This window comes from Phialemonium atrogriseum (genome assembly GCF_030411735.1).
Source record: "Phialemonium atrogriseum strain 8032-3 unplaced genomic scaffold QBC33scaffold_7, whole genome shotgun sequence".
NCBI classification, from domain to species: domain Eukaryota; kingdom Fungi; phylum Ascomycota; class Sordariomycetes; order Cephalothecales; family Cephalothecaceae; genus Phialemonium; species Phialemonium atrogriseum.
Genome location: NW_026848144.1, coordinates 889,116 through 904,774, shown reverse-complemented (window position 1 = coordinate 904,774; position 15,659 = coordinate 889,116). Strand labels below are relative to the sequence as shown.

The 15,659-nt window shown below is 54.0% G+C and overlaps 7 protein-coding genes across 7 annotated transcripts; 3 read left to right on the top strand and 4 right to left on the bottom strand.

Annotated features, from left to right (window-relative positions):
- The first annotated feature begins 228 nt into the window (after positions 1-228).
- On the top strand, positions 229-1,002 carry QBC33DRAFT_532950 (mitochondrial import inner membrane translocase subunit tim8). Its single transcript, XM_060427429.1, has 2 exons — positions 229-392; positions 520-1,002. Exons 1-2 carry the CDS (start codon positions 275-277, stop codon positions 687-689), a joined length of 288 nt encoding a protein of 95 aa, XP_060285525.1. The 5' UTR covers positions 229-274; the 3' UTR covers positions 690-1,002.
- Positions 716-1,940, bottom strand: QBC33DRAFT_532947 (60s ribosomal protein l25). The gene is made up of 4 exons (XM_060427428.1): positions 1,827-1,940; positions 1,602-1,669; positions 1,228-1,520; positions 716-1,155 (listed from the first exon to the last, which is right to left on the bottom strand). The coding sequence occupies exons 1-4, from the start codon at positions 1,849-1,851 to the stop codon at positions 1,068-1,070; spliced, it is 474 nt and encodes a 157-aa protein (XP_060285524.1). The 5' UTR covers positions 1,852-1,940; the 3' UTR covers positions 716-1,067.
- A 158-nt stretch (positions 1,941-2,098) lies between these two features.
- QBC33DRAFT_351197 (putative methyltransferase-domain-containing protein) lies at positions 2,099-3,331 on the top strand. Its single transcript, XM_060423833.1, has one exon. The coding sequence runs from the start codon at positions 2,177-2,179 to the stop codon at positions 3,059-3,061; it is 885 nt and encodes a 294-aa protein (XP_060285523.1). The 5' UTR covers positions 2,099-2,176; the 3' UTR covers positions 3,062-3,331.
- Positions 3,332-3,463: 132 nt separating this feature from the next.
- QBC33DRAFT_577100 (uncharacterized protein) lies at positions 3,464-4,741 on the bottom strand (the record flags this gene model as incomplete). Its single annotated transcript, XM_060430963.1, has 5 exons — positions 3,464-3,549; positions 3,610-3,747; positions 3,818-4,094; positions 4,245-4,483; positions 4,660-4,741. The coding sequence occupies 5 exons, from the start codon at positions 4,739-4,741 to the stop codon at positions 3,464-3,466; spliced, it is 822 nt and encodes a 273-aa protein (XP_060285522.1).
- Positions 4,742-4,923: 182 nt separating this feature from the next.
- QBC33DRAFT_532942 (acireductone synthase-like protein) lies at positions 4,924-6,641 on the bottom strand. Its single transcript, XM_060427427.1, has 3 exons — positions 6,208-6,641; positions 6,023-6,063; positions 4,924-5,722 (listed from the first exon to the last, which is right to left on the bottom strand). The coding sequence occupies exons 1-3, from the start codon at positions 6,254-6,256 to the stop codon at positions 5,099-5,101; spliced, it is 714 nt and encodes a 237-aa protein (XP_060285521.1). The 5' UTR covers positions 6,257-6,641; the 3' UTR covers positions 4,924-5,098.
- A 4,051-nt stretch (positions 6,642-10,692) lies between these two features.
- Positions 10,693-12,714, top strand: QBC33DRAFT_447974 (kinase-like domain-containing protein; the record flags this gene model as incomplete). Its single annotated transcript, XM_060424450.1, has 1 exon — positions 10,693-12,714. The coding sequence occupies one exon, from the start codon at positions 10,693-10,695 to the stop codon at positions 12,712-12,714; it is 2,022 nt and encodes a 673-aa protein (XP_060285520.1).
- A 485-nt stretch (positions 12,715-13,199) lies between these two features.
- Positions 13,200-15,600, bottom strand: QBC33DRAFT_532930 (Saccharopine dehydrogenase protein). The gene is made up of 6 exons (XM_060427426.1): positions 15,504-15,600; positions 15,275-15,420; positions 14,831-15,177; positions 14,322-14,761; positions 14,008-14,248; positions 13,200-13,924 (listed from the first exon to the last, which is right to left on the bottom strand). Exons 2-6 carry the CDS (start codon positions 15,399-15,401, stop codon positions 13,697-13,699), a joined length of 1,383 nt encoding a protein of 460 aa, XP_060285519.1. The 5' UTR covers positions 15,402-15,420; positions 15,504-15,600; the 3' UTR covers positions 13,200-13,696.
- Positions 15,601-15,659: the final 59 nt, after the last annotated feature.

Here is a 15,659-nt window from a genome sequence, read left to right as displayed (position 1 = left end):
ATTGATTATAACGAGTCTCACGGCGCCGGTGTAAGGTCTGTCGGCATTATCAATTTGTTAAGGCTGACGTGGTTGTGCTGTTCTGGAAACAGCTGTCAAGGTATAAATTGCCAACCGCCAGCGAGGTTCGGAGCTGAGCTGGAATGATTCCCATTGGTCCAAAGATCCACCCGAGCCAGAGAAATAATATTCCGTCACTGCAATTCGAGAGCTAACAGCAACTTCTTACTTTGCAACAAGATACCCTCTCTTGTTTACAGCCCTTCCAGCAACAATGGAGTCTAACGTCCCATCCCTCGAGCAGGCCGATCTCGACCGGCTCAATGACAAGGACAAGGCGGAACTGCGCCAATTCATCACCAACGAGCAGCAGCGCACGCGCATTCAAGGCCGTAAGAGACTTCGATACCTCCCTCCTTCCAACTCATCCTACCGCCCGCTGCCCCTTCTGCAATCTGCGGCCGGCAATTATGTTGGAGAATTGAAAAAGGACTAACTAACCCGCCTGGCAATCAACAGAAACACACGCCCTGACCGACATCTGCTGGAAGAAGTGTGTGACGGGATCGGTCAAGAACGGACAACTGGACAAGGGAGAGCAAGGATGCCTGGCAAACTGCGTCGACCGTTTCCTGGACGTCAACCTGTTGACGATGAGGCACCTCGGCAGTATGCGACAAGGCTCATAACTTCGGTGAAGCTCAGCAACTACATGAGAAGACCCGACCGGCCTGTTGACGGTGTGTATTACTACATTGGCACCAATGGAGCCAAGGAGCTGTGTACGACTATATACAGCACATAGAGCATGTAAACAAAGGCAGGATATGGAAGTTATAGCCTGGGGAAGGCTATTCTATGTTGTACCTGCACACGAGTTCGCATTGTAAAGAGTGAACATATCATAATTGGGATCAGTGGGAGGGTTGGAATGACCAATTCTTTTCATTGCCGCCGAGTCATGAGCCCAAAGCCTAGGTATCTGACGCCGATTGAAAATGCAGTTCTTTTCCCTTCCCTTCCCAATGAGCCGCCACTTCTTGCTACCCGCAATTGACGTGGAAGACTTAGACGAGACCAAGCTTGGTAGCAGCAATGTCCATGGCATCAACATCGGCAGTCAGGTGGGCGTATGCCTTCTTGGAGCCATCGGGCCTGGATACGAGTTAGTTCCTGCTTCCCTACCATAATCTGCGCCGTCTTCGGGAAGGACCGCCAACAACATACCGAATGAGGGTGTTGATCTTGACGGTGTCAATGTCATACAGCTTCTTCAGAGCCTGCTTGATCTGGGCCTTGTTGGCCTTGACGTCGACGATGAACACAAGGGTGTTGTTCTCCTCAATCTTCTTCAACGCGCTCTCGGTGTTGAGAGGGTGGACGATGATCTTGTGCTCATCCAGACGGGGAGCGTGAGGGATCGACTTGCGGGGGTACTTGGGGGCGCGAGACAGCTCGAGGGTCTTGGGCCGGCGGAAGGTGGTCGAAGTCCGGACCTTACGGGGCCTGTGGGAGTGCACCTGTACAGTACCAGGTCAGCACCAATTGGAGATATCTGGGAACTGTGGGACAAGATATCCCATTGCGGTTTAGGAACTTACACCCTTGAGGACAGCCTTCGCAGCGGCTTGCGCCTGCTTGTTGCCCTTCGGCGCCTTGGAGGCGCCACCTATAAAGAGAGACGCATCAGCAGTCGCCCTGAGACAGAACTCGCAAAATCTGCTGCTGCTTGTGATGCATCATCGCTTCGCCGTTTGGGCGAATAATTCGCCGATGACGATAGCTCGCAACATTTCGTTCTAAAAGCAAGAGAAGGCCTCAAGTACCTTTCTTCGTTGTTGGCGGGGCCATTTCGTACGAATTCTGCTGTCGAAGGAGAGAATTCGAAGGTCGATATCTGTTCTGTGAGCTTGAGTTGGAAATTCCCAAGATCCAAGATTTGTGGTGGTTAGGGTTGGAAATTTTGGCGCACGGATCACCGGAATCCGGGTCTGATTTCTTCCATTTTGTGGATTTAGGTTTAGGTTCCAGGTTGTTATAGGAACACCGGGGGTGTGGGTCAAGCTTATCCAACCATCTGCCTGGGGCTTCACTCAAAAATCTCAACTTGGGACCCTCTCAGGTCCGCCGTCAAACTCGCTTGTGTTCTTGCGAGCCAAGTGGGAATCTAGTCACTATGGCCGTCAAGAAGAAGAATAAGCGCCAACCTCTGAGTCTGGCTTCAGGCCGACCCCCTACAGTTCAGCGATCGAAATCGATATCTCGAAAAGCTACGAAGTCGCTCATCAACAAACACCATCTTCTAGAGAAGCGGCGGCAACAGGCCATTGCAAAGGGCGATGAAGCTGAAGTATCTGCTGTTGCCGCAGAAATTGAATCCTTGGGCGGCATTGAGAAGTACCAGCAAGCCAGTCTCCAAGGCCAGAGGGAGGATCGGGGCGGAGACAGTTCCAGAGTCTTGATGGGGTGGCTGGATCCAGCTACCAGCCTCCCCAAGGATCCGGACGGAAGGCGGCTTCGTCTGCTAGAGGTCGGGGCTCTCAGCGTTGACAACGCTTGCTCGAGGAGCGGTCTTTTCGATATCGAAAGGATTGACTTGAACAGCCAGTCGAAAGGCATTCTTCAGCAAGACTTCATGGAAAGGCCGTTGCCTCGTGATGCTACCGAGAAGTTCGATCTCATTAGTCTCTCCTTGGTGCTCAATTTTGTGCCTGATCCAAAAGGGAGAGGCGAGATGCTGCTCCGTACGCTCAAGTTTCTCCATGAGGCAGACAACTGTCCTTCCACTTCGTCCGAACTTTACTTTCCAGGCCTCTTTCTCGTCTTGCCAGCGCCCTGTGTCTCAAACTCTCGTTACCTGGATGAAGAGAGACTAGTGGCTATCATGGCTTCCATTGGCTATGTGAAAGTGGTGTCCAAGGCAACGCAGAGGCTGGTGTACTACCTGTGGAAGAGGAGCTTCAACCAACCACACGGTTCTCAATCCTTTCCGAAAGAAGAGATCCGCGGTGGGCCGTCAAGAAACAACTTTGCCATAGTGTTAAAGCAATCAACAGGATGATCTTACTCAACAATTGAGGTCGTGCACCATTTCAGAGGCGGCGCGATCCCCGATTGGACGTGAGACTGCGCTTCCCCAGGTCTATCCTCCGACAGCTCAGCGTTTGCCATAGGCTCACAATAGAAGTGGCGACACTTCCACATGCGGGGTTCCTCAACGAGCCGTTTCCAGCAACAGCAAGGTTGGGATCGTGAGCCAGACCAGATTACACCCATCGGCAATAGAAGGGGACATCATCCATCCTATCACAGTTGCTTATTATTCGGTGGGCTTGGTTTGCTACTGGATGAGGCGGCTCTCCGCGGCCTAAAGATAATCGAGAAAGACTGGCACCAGAAAGGTCGAAGCCTATCACAGCTTGCTCTCCATGGCGGATGACTTGATCAGCTCTTCATTCAACGCTCATAGCCTTTGGGCTTTGACCTTATCCGAAGCATGCGACGCTGGACGAGAGATTTGGGAATCTTGCAAATAGATGGCTTCGGACCCTGCAGGTCGGTTAGCAAACTCGACGCCACCAACTTCTGAGCTTTGCAAGATCTACGTACCCGATAATGAGGGGTCGAATGCCGCAACCAACAACACTGCGCAACCTTGGTCAGGCGACTGCCAGCCATCTTGGGGTAGCGACTCTAGCTGCTTTCTGAGCCCCGGACCGATCTCCTTTGTGAGGCCAGTACGGATAACTACGAAGTGGTGGTTAGGTCAAGTCAGCATGCAGCTAGTTGCTCTGGGGACTACACAAGTCAAGCTCACCTCCGGGATCCACCGCGAAGCTATCTATTCCTCGCTCCCGAAGCCGCTCCTTGAGCGCCACTGTGAAGAGGACATTGGCGCACTTGCTCATGGCATATGCCACGGTGCCGGGAAAGCCTGCCCGAGGTTTCTCGTTTTGCGGGAGCGGCTTGCCCTCGAAGTTGTAGTCTCCAAACCGCAGGGGTGAGATGCGGTGGGCGCTGCTCGAGACATTCACCACCCGTGTAGACCCCGCGGGGCCATTGCTAGCCGCCTCCAAGAGCTGCGGCAACAGGAGCTGTGTGAGGAGGAACGGACCAAGATGATTAGTTGCAATGTCAACTCCACGCCGTCGGGTGACAGCTGGCGCCTGTGGACGCTGATGCCGGCATTGTTGATGAAGACATCAATCCCGCTAGTGATGGTAGGCTTTCGCGGCTCGCCGAACCGAAGCTTGAGACGCCAAGTCTAGCTGCACGGTCTCGACGATTGTCGAGCTTGTGCCATCCGCACTAGCCGTCGATGCGGGGGAGCTGCACCCCTCGATTACCTCCCGGACATGCCTAGCCACAGCGTTGAGTTTCGACGGCGTTCTGGACGCCAAGATCAGCACCGCCGGCTTCGCGGTCGCAATGGCTAGCGCGGCAGCCTCCCCAAGAGATTGCGGGCTCGCCCCCGTGATGAGAACTGGTACTGTGTTAGGGGGGTCAGATGATGGGTTCGCCCTTTCTCCCCCTTTCTTTTTCCTTCCCTTGTTTCCCGTCCGCCGGGTGGCAGAGACGGGGCACGGACAGCGGCTGAGACCAATAATTGGGATGATTTGACGAATGGGAAATGAACAAATGAGAAATGACGATTCTCACCCTGTTTGCCCCGGATCTGATCTTCCAAGGCTCTCGCAACCTCCGTCCCCGCCGTCCACTTGTTAAACCTTGGGGACGTCATCCTCGTAGGTACCTGGTCAAGATAGTGTAGATCTGCCTACTTAGGTCGGTCGCTTAGAAATCGGAAACGGAGGTTTGCTTCCCCTGCAGATCGGGAAAGGAACGGTTTTCCAGACTGGTCACGTGGTATCAGAACCAATCAGACTGCCCTGTACCTTGTGCCTTGAACAAGGAAGGGGTCTCAAGAGTTGATCGCAATCATTGCATCGTTCGAGATATCAGTCACGCGCCATTAGCCAACATCACTAGTGGAGGAGTTGTGAATTTGTGGTGTGCTACTAGTTCACCTAGCTAGAGCAAAACATGTTCACTACCACAAGGGACGAATTAGGCCGTGTTTTGCTCCACTACAAATCAATCAATCGTCTAGCTCGTCAAAGCTTCTGATGACCCTGTACCTGCTTTGGACATCGCCCGGAAGAGGTGCATTGCCCGGTCTCTGGACGATGATGCTCTGTAGGCCAGCTTCCTCGGCCGCTTCGACTTCCTTGACGTTATCACTCAGGAACAGCCACTCATTCGGAGCAAACCGACTGTGCTTGCCCGCAATCTTCTCGTAGCTGGATTGCTCCGTCTTCGGCCCAGCATTGACAGTATCGAAGAAGTCGGTGATCATAGGGGTAAGGTCAGAGGGGCTCCCATTCGTATGCCTGAAGAGTAGCTTCTGAGCCGGGACAGACCCGGACGAGTAGATCACGATAGTGACCCCATGCGCTCTCCATGACTCGAATTTCGCGGCAACATCCGGGAATAGGGGCGCCTTAAGCGCGCCGCTCTCGTATCCGTTTTCCCACAGGTAGCCTTGAAGGCTCTTGAGGTAAGGTGCCTTGACATCGCGGCTCATGAGAACCCTCACATGATCCGTGAATGCCGAACGTGTCAACGCGTATTCTGCAGGAAACGCATTTCTGTATGGCGCGAATTGCGGAGCGTCCCACTCGGACTCAAGAGTATCAGGCAAAGCTTGGAGCGCATATGGAAACTGAAGGGACCATAATCAGCAAGCCGTCGTAGTTGCCACGTGTTTCAACCTCAGGAACTCCTGAGTTCCTGAGTCCTCCATTGATCGCTGAGGGCAATGAGGGGACGGAAAATAGTCGTGCATCAGAGAGAAGAACCGGTTGCCAACGGTGAAATAGGATGGCAAGCGATGACTGAAGTTTGCATTGAGCCGCGCAAAGGGGGGTGGGAGACATATGGAATCAGTGGCTTATCGCATGTCTACTAGTATGCAGAGGGATGCTTGAGCAGGGGAAGGTTGCGGGGACAGGATCTGCCTTACAAGAACGTCTTTGACAAATGATATCGGGCAAACAGTTCCCTCTGGCGAGGAAGCATATTAGCCAATTGGTCGAGGCTAATGCAAGACCGCATCTCTTTTTGGCCCAAAGAAAGAAGGCCGGCCATCTCCTGCGCTGGAATAGGAAATGGGAACGTGAGATGTGGGAACTAGGTACGATGCCATACCAATGTCGAGCAGGACCGCTTTGATGGGGGCGGCGGAAGACGCAGCCATGATCGCCGAGGAACAGCTTTCCCCACGACTGGAGACACGTTGAGAGACGCGACAGGATGCTTTGCGAAAATATCGAAACCTGCCTGGTCCACTGGCAGGGGAACAAATAAACAGGAAGCGGTGAGCAGCTCTCACGAACTAGGTACCGGAACAGACCGCCGGAGGAGAATGAATATCGGGTGGATTGAAATAAGATGAAAATTTTCTCGGCGACACTGCCTATGGGGAAAATTTTCCTCAATCCTGGTCTCAATTTGAGGATATCATCAATTGCAATGGTTGTTCATCGTATAATTCTTTCCGGTATGGGCTTATGGGTACGGTGTTTTCCACAAGAAGGGCGGTCAAGGATTTTGACCTTTCCATTAACAGTTTGGCGTATGCAGAGCTACAAGGGCTGCCAGCTGACAAGTGGGCATCCCAAGACTTCAATGCACAGTAGACCAAAATGTTGAAGTACATTCAATCGTGGCGCCTTTGAAGGTGTACATACAACCTTCTCAGTCTACACAGTACAGTCCGTCGTAGCCACTGAGCCTGGCCGGTCGGTCTGGGCGGTCAAACTGTAGCGCTGTCGACACCCTGCAGGAAATGAAGAAGCAATCCTATCCGCATGCAGCGGCAAAATTGGTGGAGTTCATGCAGTAACTACCTAAGACAATATGGCCCAACCTCCGAGGTTGGGTGCCGATGCTGATGATTGGTGTTGTTCCTCTGGTGAAAAGACAGGCGACCTTGGCCATGAAAACAATCCCGCCACAGCAACGAGGATGCATTCCTCTCGCAAGACGGGTAATAACGACTGGAGGAGACAGCCTGTCAATCTCATCTCAAGGTCCCCGGGCAAGAATACCCAACCCCCCTGCGCACACAGAACGCATACTAATAATATTCCCGAGTATGAACATCAGTTTCCTCTTATTTGCTCAACACTATCTGCTTTGCGTCAAGGCCGGGTGGCAGGTTCGATGTTCGATGGAAATGGCGCGCATCATGTTTTGGCGCGACGATCGAATACCTACGGTGTACTGTGGTAGATGGAGGGACTCCTGGAACGAATCACGTTGCCCCGCAGCCGTCCGCATAAGTGCAACCCAACAACCCGTTGTGCTATGCCGCCAATATCGAGAGGGCGATATTGCTGTGACTTCGACGTCATTGGATGACTCCGCTTCTGCTTGAAATTTGCTTTTGTTTCTAACGACGCAGGATGGGGGCTCCATCGACCGTTGAAACCCCGGAAATGGTCGTCAATAGGGTCGCCACCACCCGCACTTTGTCCTCAGTGGACGCTGGGGCGCCTAGAAGATCATTTTAGGGGATCAAAACCCCCTGGCACTCAGGGCCTTTCCGCAAGCGCCTGTGCTTACGGCGTACTGCGGAAGTTACAGAGTGGTATCCTTCATTCCATCTCTGCCTGCCCAGTTCGCGAGCGCCCGTTTTAGTCTCACCTTCTGCCAGGGGCTGAGTGAGGTACGTATCCGATTGCGGCTTGCGTGATCACACGACACTACCCTCGCCGAGCAGAATTCCACGGCAGCGATTGGAATGATTTAGTTAAGAATCGCCAGACGAGAACAGCCTGTTATGATGCATTGTCTGTTTTTTTTAAGAGACCAAGAGACGAAGATACCAGAGGTTATACCACATTCTGACAGACATCATCTACGAATGCATATTGGTCGAAAGATTCATGAGCCGACCTAGTGAACATAATGCGCAGGTTGTGCCGCTGCGGGGTGCCACCCTCTCTACATAGTAGAGCTTATCGATGGCTTGGCAAGCCGCTGCTATCGTCAGCCACGTCTCATCCTATCAATTTTGAGATCGGCTCTCAAAACAAGAGCACAAAATGTGGGGTATCATAGGGACTATGTGTTTCCAGTTGATGCTGGCATTCGACTGATATTCACAGCTGTTTCTCGGTCTCTCGAAACTTACTTCATCCTGCGCCACTGCCATATCTGTGCGACTGCGCACGATTGAGTTTCCCGGCCTCCACTGTGCCGGCTGCAGCCTGTGAAGTCTGGTCCTCGAGATCGCAATCGAATGAGGATGATACAAGGCACTATTTTGAGGGCCAGGCGACTTGTGCAAGCAGATGCAGGCCAAAAGGAGTGCATACTGCGGCCCACCAATGGCCAGCTCGTGTAATCCAGGTGAAACAGAAGATGCTGGAACAATCGATGTCCAGGACGGTGCGAAGGTGGTGTGGATTCTTGACTCTTGTTGTCCCACAGTCCCACTCTGGTTCTGGGCAAAAGCAACTTGACACCTGTTCCCCAGCAAGTGTAGATACATGTGGGGCACCACCCAGTGCCCATCAACGTGTCTTCTTTGCTACATGGACACGGTACCTCCCGAGGTTTGAACTGGCATAGCGAGGTACCAGTCAATTGAGATGTGGGCGATGCAACGGTACCCAACCCCCGAGTCACGTCCTGCCGACCTGATGCGAGGGGCGATACAAGCAGGCCAAGTAACCGGCGGTGTAGCCACTATCTGGATGAAGGCTTGATTAATGCCGGCCATTGGTACACCGTGCCGAGGATAGCTGCATTCCTCCGGGGGGACATTAGCCAGGCCACTAAGGCATCGAGGCATCCAACGACAACCCACAGGGCCACACCGCTTCCTAGCCATCCAAGGCAAGCTCCGTTTCCAGGATACCTCGCCTTACTGCCACATGTTGCGGGGTTCCGCAGGTACTCTCTTAGCGGATTGCGTGGCGCCGGTCATTGTCTTGGTAACATTAAACCATTCGCTCGTCATATCAATGCCAACCCCAAACAAGACAAGGCGGCCGTGTTGGCAGGAGGAGTGGCACTGTGACCTCTGGTGTGGTTCTCACCCTTCCACCCAGTGCCTGCCCTTGCCACGTTGGCCATCCGCAGGTTCCCTCAACGATCGCCAGCCGCCACAGCCAGTCCAAGAGCCCATCCAGGCCTTTCCCCATTCAATCATGATGGGTCAGCCCACCCTGGTGGCCCATTGAACCATGGCCAGAGGCTTCTCCTGCCTTCCAGTCACACCCAACAGTCACCACACCCTCAACCATACATAGCTCCTTCACTCCTCTCCTTCCGTCTCTCTCCAACTCTGCCTTTCCTTTGCCGCATCTCATTCTAATTCTACCTTCCTACCTTCCCACCTAATTCTCCTTCGCTCTCCTCCTCTTCACCTGTCTGCCAGCCAAGGACGACCATTGTGACCTCCCCAATTGGAATCGACTGGCTCTGAGCTGCATTGAGGTCCACCGCCCCCGATCATACCGGGTGTTCCCTCGTCTGTCTCACAAACAGCCCATCCACTCGAGTCCGAAACCCCGTCAACCAAGCTCTCATCTTTCCGACTCCCTCCTGTATCTCGCCATATCTCGCCACACTTTGGTCCTTCCACCGACGACCGGAGCTTACAAAGGCCAAGGCTCCGCCCTTTCCGGCTCCATCATCTCGCCTCCTCCTCGGTCATCGGTCTGGCTGTCAAGCAGTGAATCATAACGTCGGGGTTTGGACAAGGGGGTTGAAGAGTCATTCTCTTCACCTACTTGTTCCTCAAAGACACCAACAAACCCGCATGCTCACAACAAGGATCAACCGGGTGCTGCAATAATTGCAATCAGCTTTCTCTCGCTGTCCACCTGGTCCTCCCCTCCTCCCTCCTCCGACCCTCTTCACCTCGGCCAGTCTTGGGTCGTCGTGGTTTCTCTCTATCAGCTATTCACACGAAGAGTCATACCGAGATCAACCGCCAACCCCTTGACGATTCCCCTTTTCCCAAGGACAAACACCACTCTCAAATCAGGAGCAGTCAAGCTTGACAACTCCCTTGATCGCCTTCTCGCCAACTCACCAACTCGCAACCACTTGTTTGTTCAAGGCTCCCCGAGTCTCAACACAACCACAAGTGCCACTCTTTACGATCTCGCACCAATGTCCTCATAACGACCTTCTCACTTCTCCCTTTGTGTCGACCACCGGTCGGACCCTTCTTGACGACCCCATTTGCGCGCTTTCATTTGTTCGAATATCCGGAATACCCACCCATGAGCCTCAGACCGTGAACGATTAGGAGTTACTTTCGTTGTTTTCTTTGCCTTTACCATCGTGTATATCTCGCGCCTCTCCGCACTTCAGCATCACGATTCCTAGACCTTCCGACCTTCTCACCTACCGACCGCGCGCCCTTCGGCTGGTTTCGTCCATCCCCATTTGACTCGGACACTCATCCTCAGTCCTGTACACCATCTACCAAAAGTCACTTTGGCTCTGTTGAAGAAAAGATTGGCAGCATCATTCCTGGTCATTATCGACATAGACTGGTTCCAGGATTGGCAAAAAGCTCACCGAGAATTGTATCATCGACCGACCCATTTATACCCCGTCTACAACGACTCTAATATTTCGTCCCTGCTCCCCCTTCAACCATCATCCGAGATGGAATGCCTCCGGGACACCTTCAACCCTGGTTTCGTCCTCGGCGGACGCTACCAGACGGTTTCACCCCTCAACCATGGCTCCTTCGGGATGGTCTTCATGGCCAGAGATCTCAAGACCAACGAGACCGTTGCCATCAAGTGTCTGACCAAGAGGGCTGCTGCCAACGAGGCTGGCCTCAACATTGCTATCGACGAGAAATCCGAAGAGCTAGCTTTGCATCGGCGCCTCAGTTTCCATCCCAACATTGTCAACTTGCTCGATTCCTTTGAGACGGATGCCCACGTCTTCATCGTCCTCGAATTCTGTGAGCAGGGCGATCTCTACGAGGCCATTCGGATCGGACACGGACCGTTGGAGACGGAGCACGTCCGCCACTTCATGTTGGAGCTCATCGATGCCGTTTCCTACATCCACTCCAAGGGCATCTACCACCGCGACATCAAGCCCGAAAACATCTTCCTCGGCCAATCTGGCACCTTGAAGCTGGGTGACTTCGGGCTGGCAACCACCGAGAGATGGACCTTTGAGGCCACTGTTGGCAGCGACCGCTACATGTCACCGGAGCAGTATGACTCGGCTGGGGCGGGATACTCTCCTGCCCAGGCTGACATCTGGGCCGTTGGCGTCTGCCTGCTCAACATCCTCTTCTCCCGCAACCCGTTCACCACCCCCACCGAGGCAGATCCACTCTTCCTCGACTTCTCCCGGGATAAGCAGGCCTTGTTCGATGTCTTCCCTTCGATGTCACAGGATACCTACGAGGTCATCGTCGAGTGCATGAATCTTGACCCTAGCAAGCGCTCGCTTGTCGGCGCCCGCAACGCACTTCGTCGTCTCGTCAGCTTCACGACCTTGGATGAGGCCCTCGATGATTTCTGCACTGCCGATCGTCATATTGTGGCCAGCTCCAACCGCGAACCCCTCCGCACCCCGTCCATTCAGAGCCCCCAGATAGAGACGGGTGCCTTCCCATGGGCCAAGGCGCTCCATGCCAGCCCTCAGAAGCCGAGTCGCCAGCTCAGCGCCATCCCTGACGACGAGAGCTACACCGAGGACTTGTTCTCCAAGTCTGGCACGACGGTAGATTGGCTGTCTGCAGCGGCCCAGACCCCTTCCATCTCCTCGGTTATGAACTCTAGTCTTGGAGCGTCAATGCAGTCGCTTGCCATCGGCCGACCGAGGCTGCCACCACGCAATGGCACCAAGGTGTCTCCCATGGCCGGATCGCTCCCGATTACCATGAACAAGTCCAAGAACCTCTCTGCCATGTCGCTGGTGTTTGGTCGCAAGGAGACTGTGTCCAAGAGCTGGAGTGACATGTGGGATGAGGATGTCGAGGAGGAGGAAGAGGAGCGAGCCCGGCAGATGCAGGTACTTAAGGAAATCAACTCGAGGACCTGGAGCCACGAAAGCAAGGCTGCTGATGATGACAACACCCCTCGCCAGGGTCAGTCGCCTGCCCCCAAGGCCGCAGCCGTGAACTCCAAGGCCGACGACCGCTCAATCGAGTCGACCATGTCGAATGACGTGGACGAGGATCTGTTCTTCTTCCAGGATACTTCGCCAGTGGACGGGCAAGCATTGGAGGTGCCTCGTTACTCGCCACCACCCAAGCGCAATGCCGCCGACAAGTGGGAGGCCCTTGGAGAACGACGGAGGGCCTACACTGGCAACTCGAGAAGCTTCAAGCCCGCCGAGGTTACAATGAAGACTGGACTCCACATTGGCGACCCTATCGACTACGCTTCTTTTGGGTATGGAGTTCCGGATCTTTATGGCGACACTCATCATCATCACAACCCTTTCTCCCTGTTTACCCACAACAATCCCTCGTCCACCCAGCACACCACGAACACTGGCAAATGGAACAGCATCGTCAACAAGGATCGCGCCAAGGAATGCCCCCGGTCCAGGGGCCGCGAACGAGATTGGAATTGGAACTTCAACTGGCGCAAGGATAAGCGCCACGATTTCGGCGATGTTGAGTGGGTTGGTGACTGGCAGGAAGCTCACTCTTAGATTGAGAGTCGGGGAGTTTCCAAGCTGGTGCATCACTTGTAGTCGGGCTGTCACTCCCCATCCACCCTCTATCTACAAGCCCCTTTTTATCAGGGGAAAAGTATGCTGATCTTTCGGTCCTCTGGTTTCTCTTCGGTTGTTTTGCCTCGGTCAGGTTCTGGGTTCGCATTTTTACTTCCAACAAGCCTTGGATGGATTACAGGTTCACCAAGCATTTGTTCTTTGGATTGGTTTGGAGGAAGAATGGCAAACACCGCAAAGGATCAGCATATCTTGTATTGGATTGGGATGATTTAGCCCAACTCGCTCTCTGTGTATTAGATATTTTTGCAGATTAGTGTCACAATACCAGAAGTTACCCACTCAAAACAACGGACAAACGGAGCTTGCCAACTTGTCACCATGTAACCAAACCTCAAGGGGCAAAAAGCTAACGGTCCCAGCTCTGCCGAGTCTCCCTCAAGGTCTCGTTTCAACGATGACTCGCTCCCTGCGCATACGCACGACTCAGGATCCACTAATTGTAACTAGGATAATGCCAGGAGAGAGCTGGCGAAGATGCTCTACAGACGACTGTTCCCCGCTCAGCGGGACGTTCGAGGCTACGCACTACGGGGCGGAGTAAGGCGTCGCAAGCTTCCGTTCAATTCGAAACTACCTTCCACTTCCGGGACTCTGTGGGATTTGCTCACAGGTGCGCCTCGCGTGTTTTGCTTGCGCGACCGACCGACCGACCAGCCGACCATACCCCTAGTTAGAGGTGCGAGCCAGTCAACCGACCATCCCGATCCGGTCCAACCTCGGACCTGACACGATGGCATCTCCCTTTGTCAGGCAAGCAGGCACTGTGCGACGCCCTTCCAAGATAATGACGCACGCATGTGTTTCGGAGAGTGGAAGTTTGCGGGGGCTCCAGCTCCTCCGACCTCGCGGCCCAACTTTATCCGCCAATGTGGATCTAGAAAAGCAGAGGCGGGCGTTCCTAGCAGAGCACCCTTTCTACAAGTACAACTCCCTCGCGGGCCAGGGCCTCCCTGATGGGATCACACATGTCCCGGCGATACGGCGCGTGGATGCCCGGCTGGTTGAAGGCCGGGTGGCCGTCTAGCAGGAGCTGCGTCGCCACGCCGCAAGTGGCTCCGACCGAGAGGGCCATGGCTGAGTATCTCTCGGGGTCGTCAAGCAGCTCGAGGGTGCTTGTTATCGTATCCTAAGACATGTTCCCCCCCCCACCTCCGGTCAGTATGAGTCGTAACCCCCGCTAGAAAAATCGTCGTATGTACAGTACAGTACCTTCTTTCCGTCCTCCCACTCGACGACAAACTTGTGCTGGAGCATGACGAGGTCGCGCTCTCCGGGCTTGAAGCTGAGAAGCTGTGCTAGCTGGTGGCAGAGGGTGTCGAAGACATTGCCGTCCTTGACGGCGGCCGGTTCGTCAGAGAAGAGGCCGAATTGGCGCATGCCCGAGACGATTCGGTCGGCCTCGGCCACGTCTGGGAAGCTGTAGCTTTCCTTGATGTGCGCTACAAGGGAGCTGTAGGAGAGCAAGAAAATGTCAGTAGCCTAGATCATGTCACAGAGATGGTTGGACAGAGTGAATATCCTACCTTTCATCCGGGCTAGAGGCACCGACTAGTTTCTGCTGAATCTCGGCCCAGGTTATCCCATCCTTCAGCCAGCTCCTTTTCTCTGGGTCCAGCCAGCCAAGGTTAGCGAGTGCCTGGATGAACTCCGGGTTTCCCTTGTATCTGAGTGACCCCCGGATGACGGTTTCCGCCTCGGGGATGTTGTAGAACTCCCTGAAGGGGACAGAGTTACGGTTGGGGTACGCGACGAACGAGTATCCGTCTACGACATGGTACGGCTTGGCGATGGACATCAGCTCGGTAGAGGGGATGTTTACCTGCTTCCCCTGGTACAGGAAAGATGCAGAATTGCGCTGCGACAGTATCGCACCCTTGGGCGACCATGAGAATTTGAAGCCGAGCGGGTTGTCGGCGCACTCAGGGGCTGGCAAACCCCCGCAGTAGGAGTATAGTTCCTTGACCTGGAGAGGATTGACAACCGATTAGTCGTGAGAGGGGAAACCATATCGCCTGGACAGATTCAAGCGCACCTTGCCACCTTTTGCGTGCACCTCATCGATGGTCTTGATGGCATACAAGTGGTCCACGCCGGGGTCGACGCCCACCTCGTTCACCACGGCGACGCCGGCCTTCTTGACCTCGTCCTCCAGGCCTCGCATGGCGGGAGAGATGTAGCTGGTGGTGACGACATTAGTCTTGCCCCTGATTGCAGACCTGATGACGGCCGGGTGGTGCACGTAGGGGACGAGAGAGATGACGACGTCGTGGGCCGCGACCTGGGCATCTAGTTCGACGGTCCTCGATACGTCCAGGGCCAGCGTCTTGGTTCTCGGGAATCCGGAGGCGAGAACCTCGGCGGCGGACAGGGTCCGGCAAGCTGGAGTGTGAATGGGTCTGTATCAGTTCCGTTGCTGGAGAGGTTGTGGTTGCCGTGGATAATTAAAAGTAAACGACGCAAACCTAGCTAGACATACCAACAGTGACTTCATTTTTGGGGTTGCGGGTGAGGTATTCGACGCAAGGTGATGCCACCATTCCGCTTCCAAGAACGAGTATCTTCATCGTGTTGGCCATTTTGTCAATGTGAAAATAAATCTTCATTTAGTTAAGGAGTATGTTGCTGTTGTGCGGATTGTAAGCAGAAGGGTCAAGGTATTGCTCTCACTTAGACGGATGTCGGCGTGACTCATAGATACGACCGACCTTTTGCTTGCCCCTTTTGGCTGTCAGCTGCAATGTAGCACCTCATGTTCTAAACGGTAAGGATGTCTTGTAGCCTTCCTCAGTAAAGACATACCGAACAGCGAGAGGATATAAAGAGCTGCTGAAGCCAGGTAGTTGGAGAAGCCGGCTCTAAAA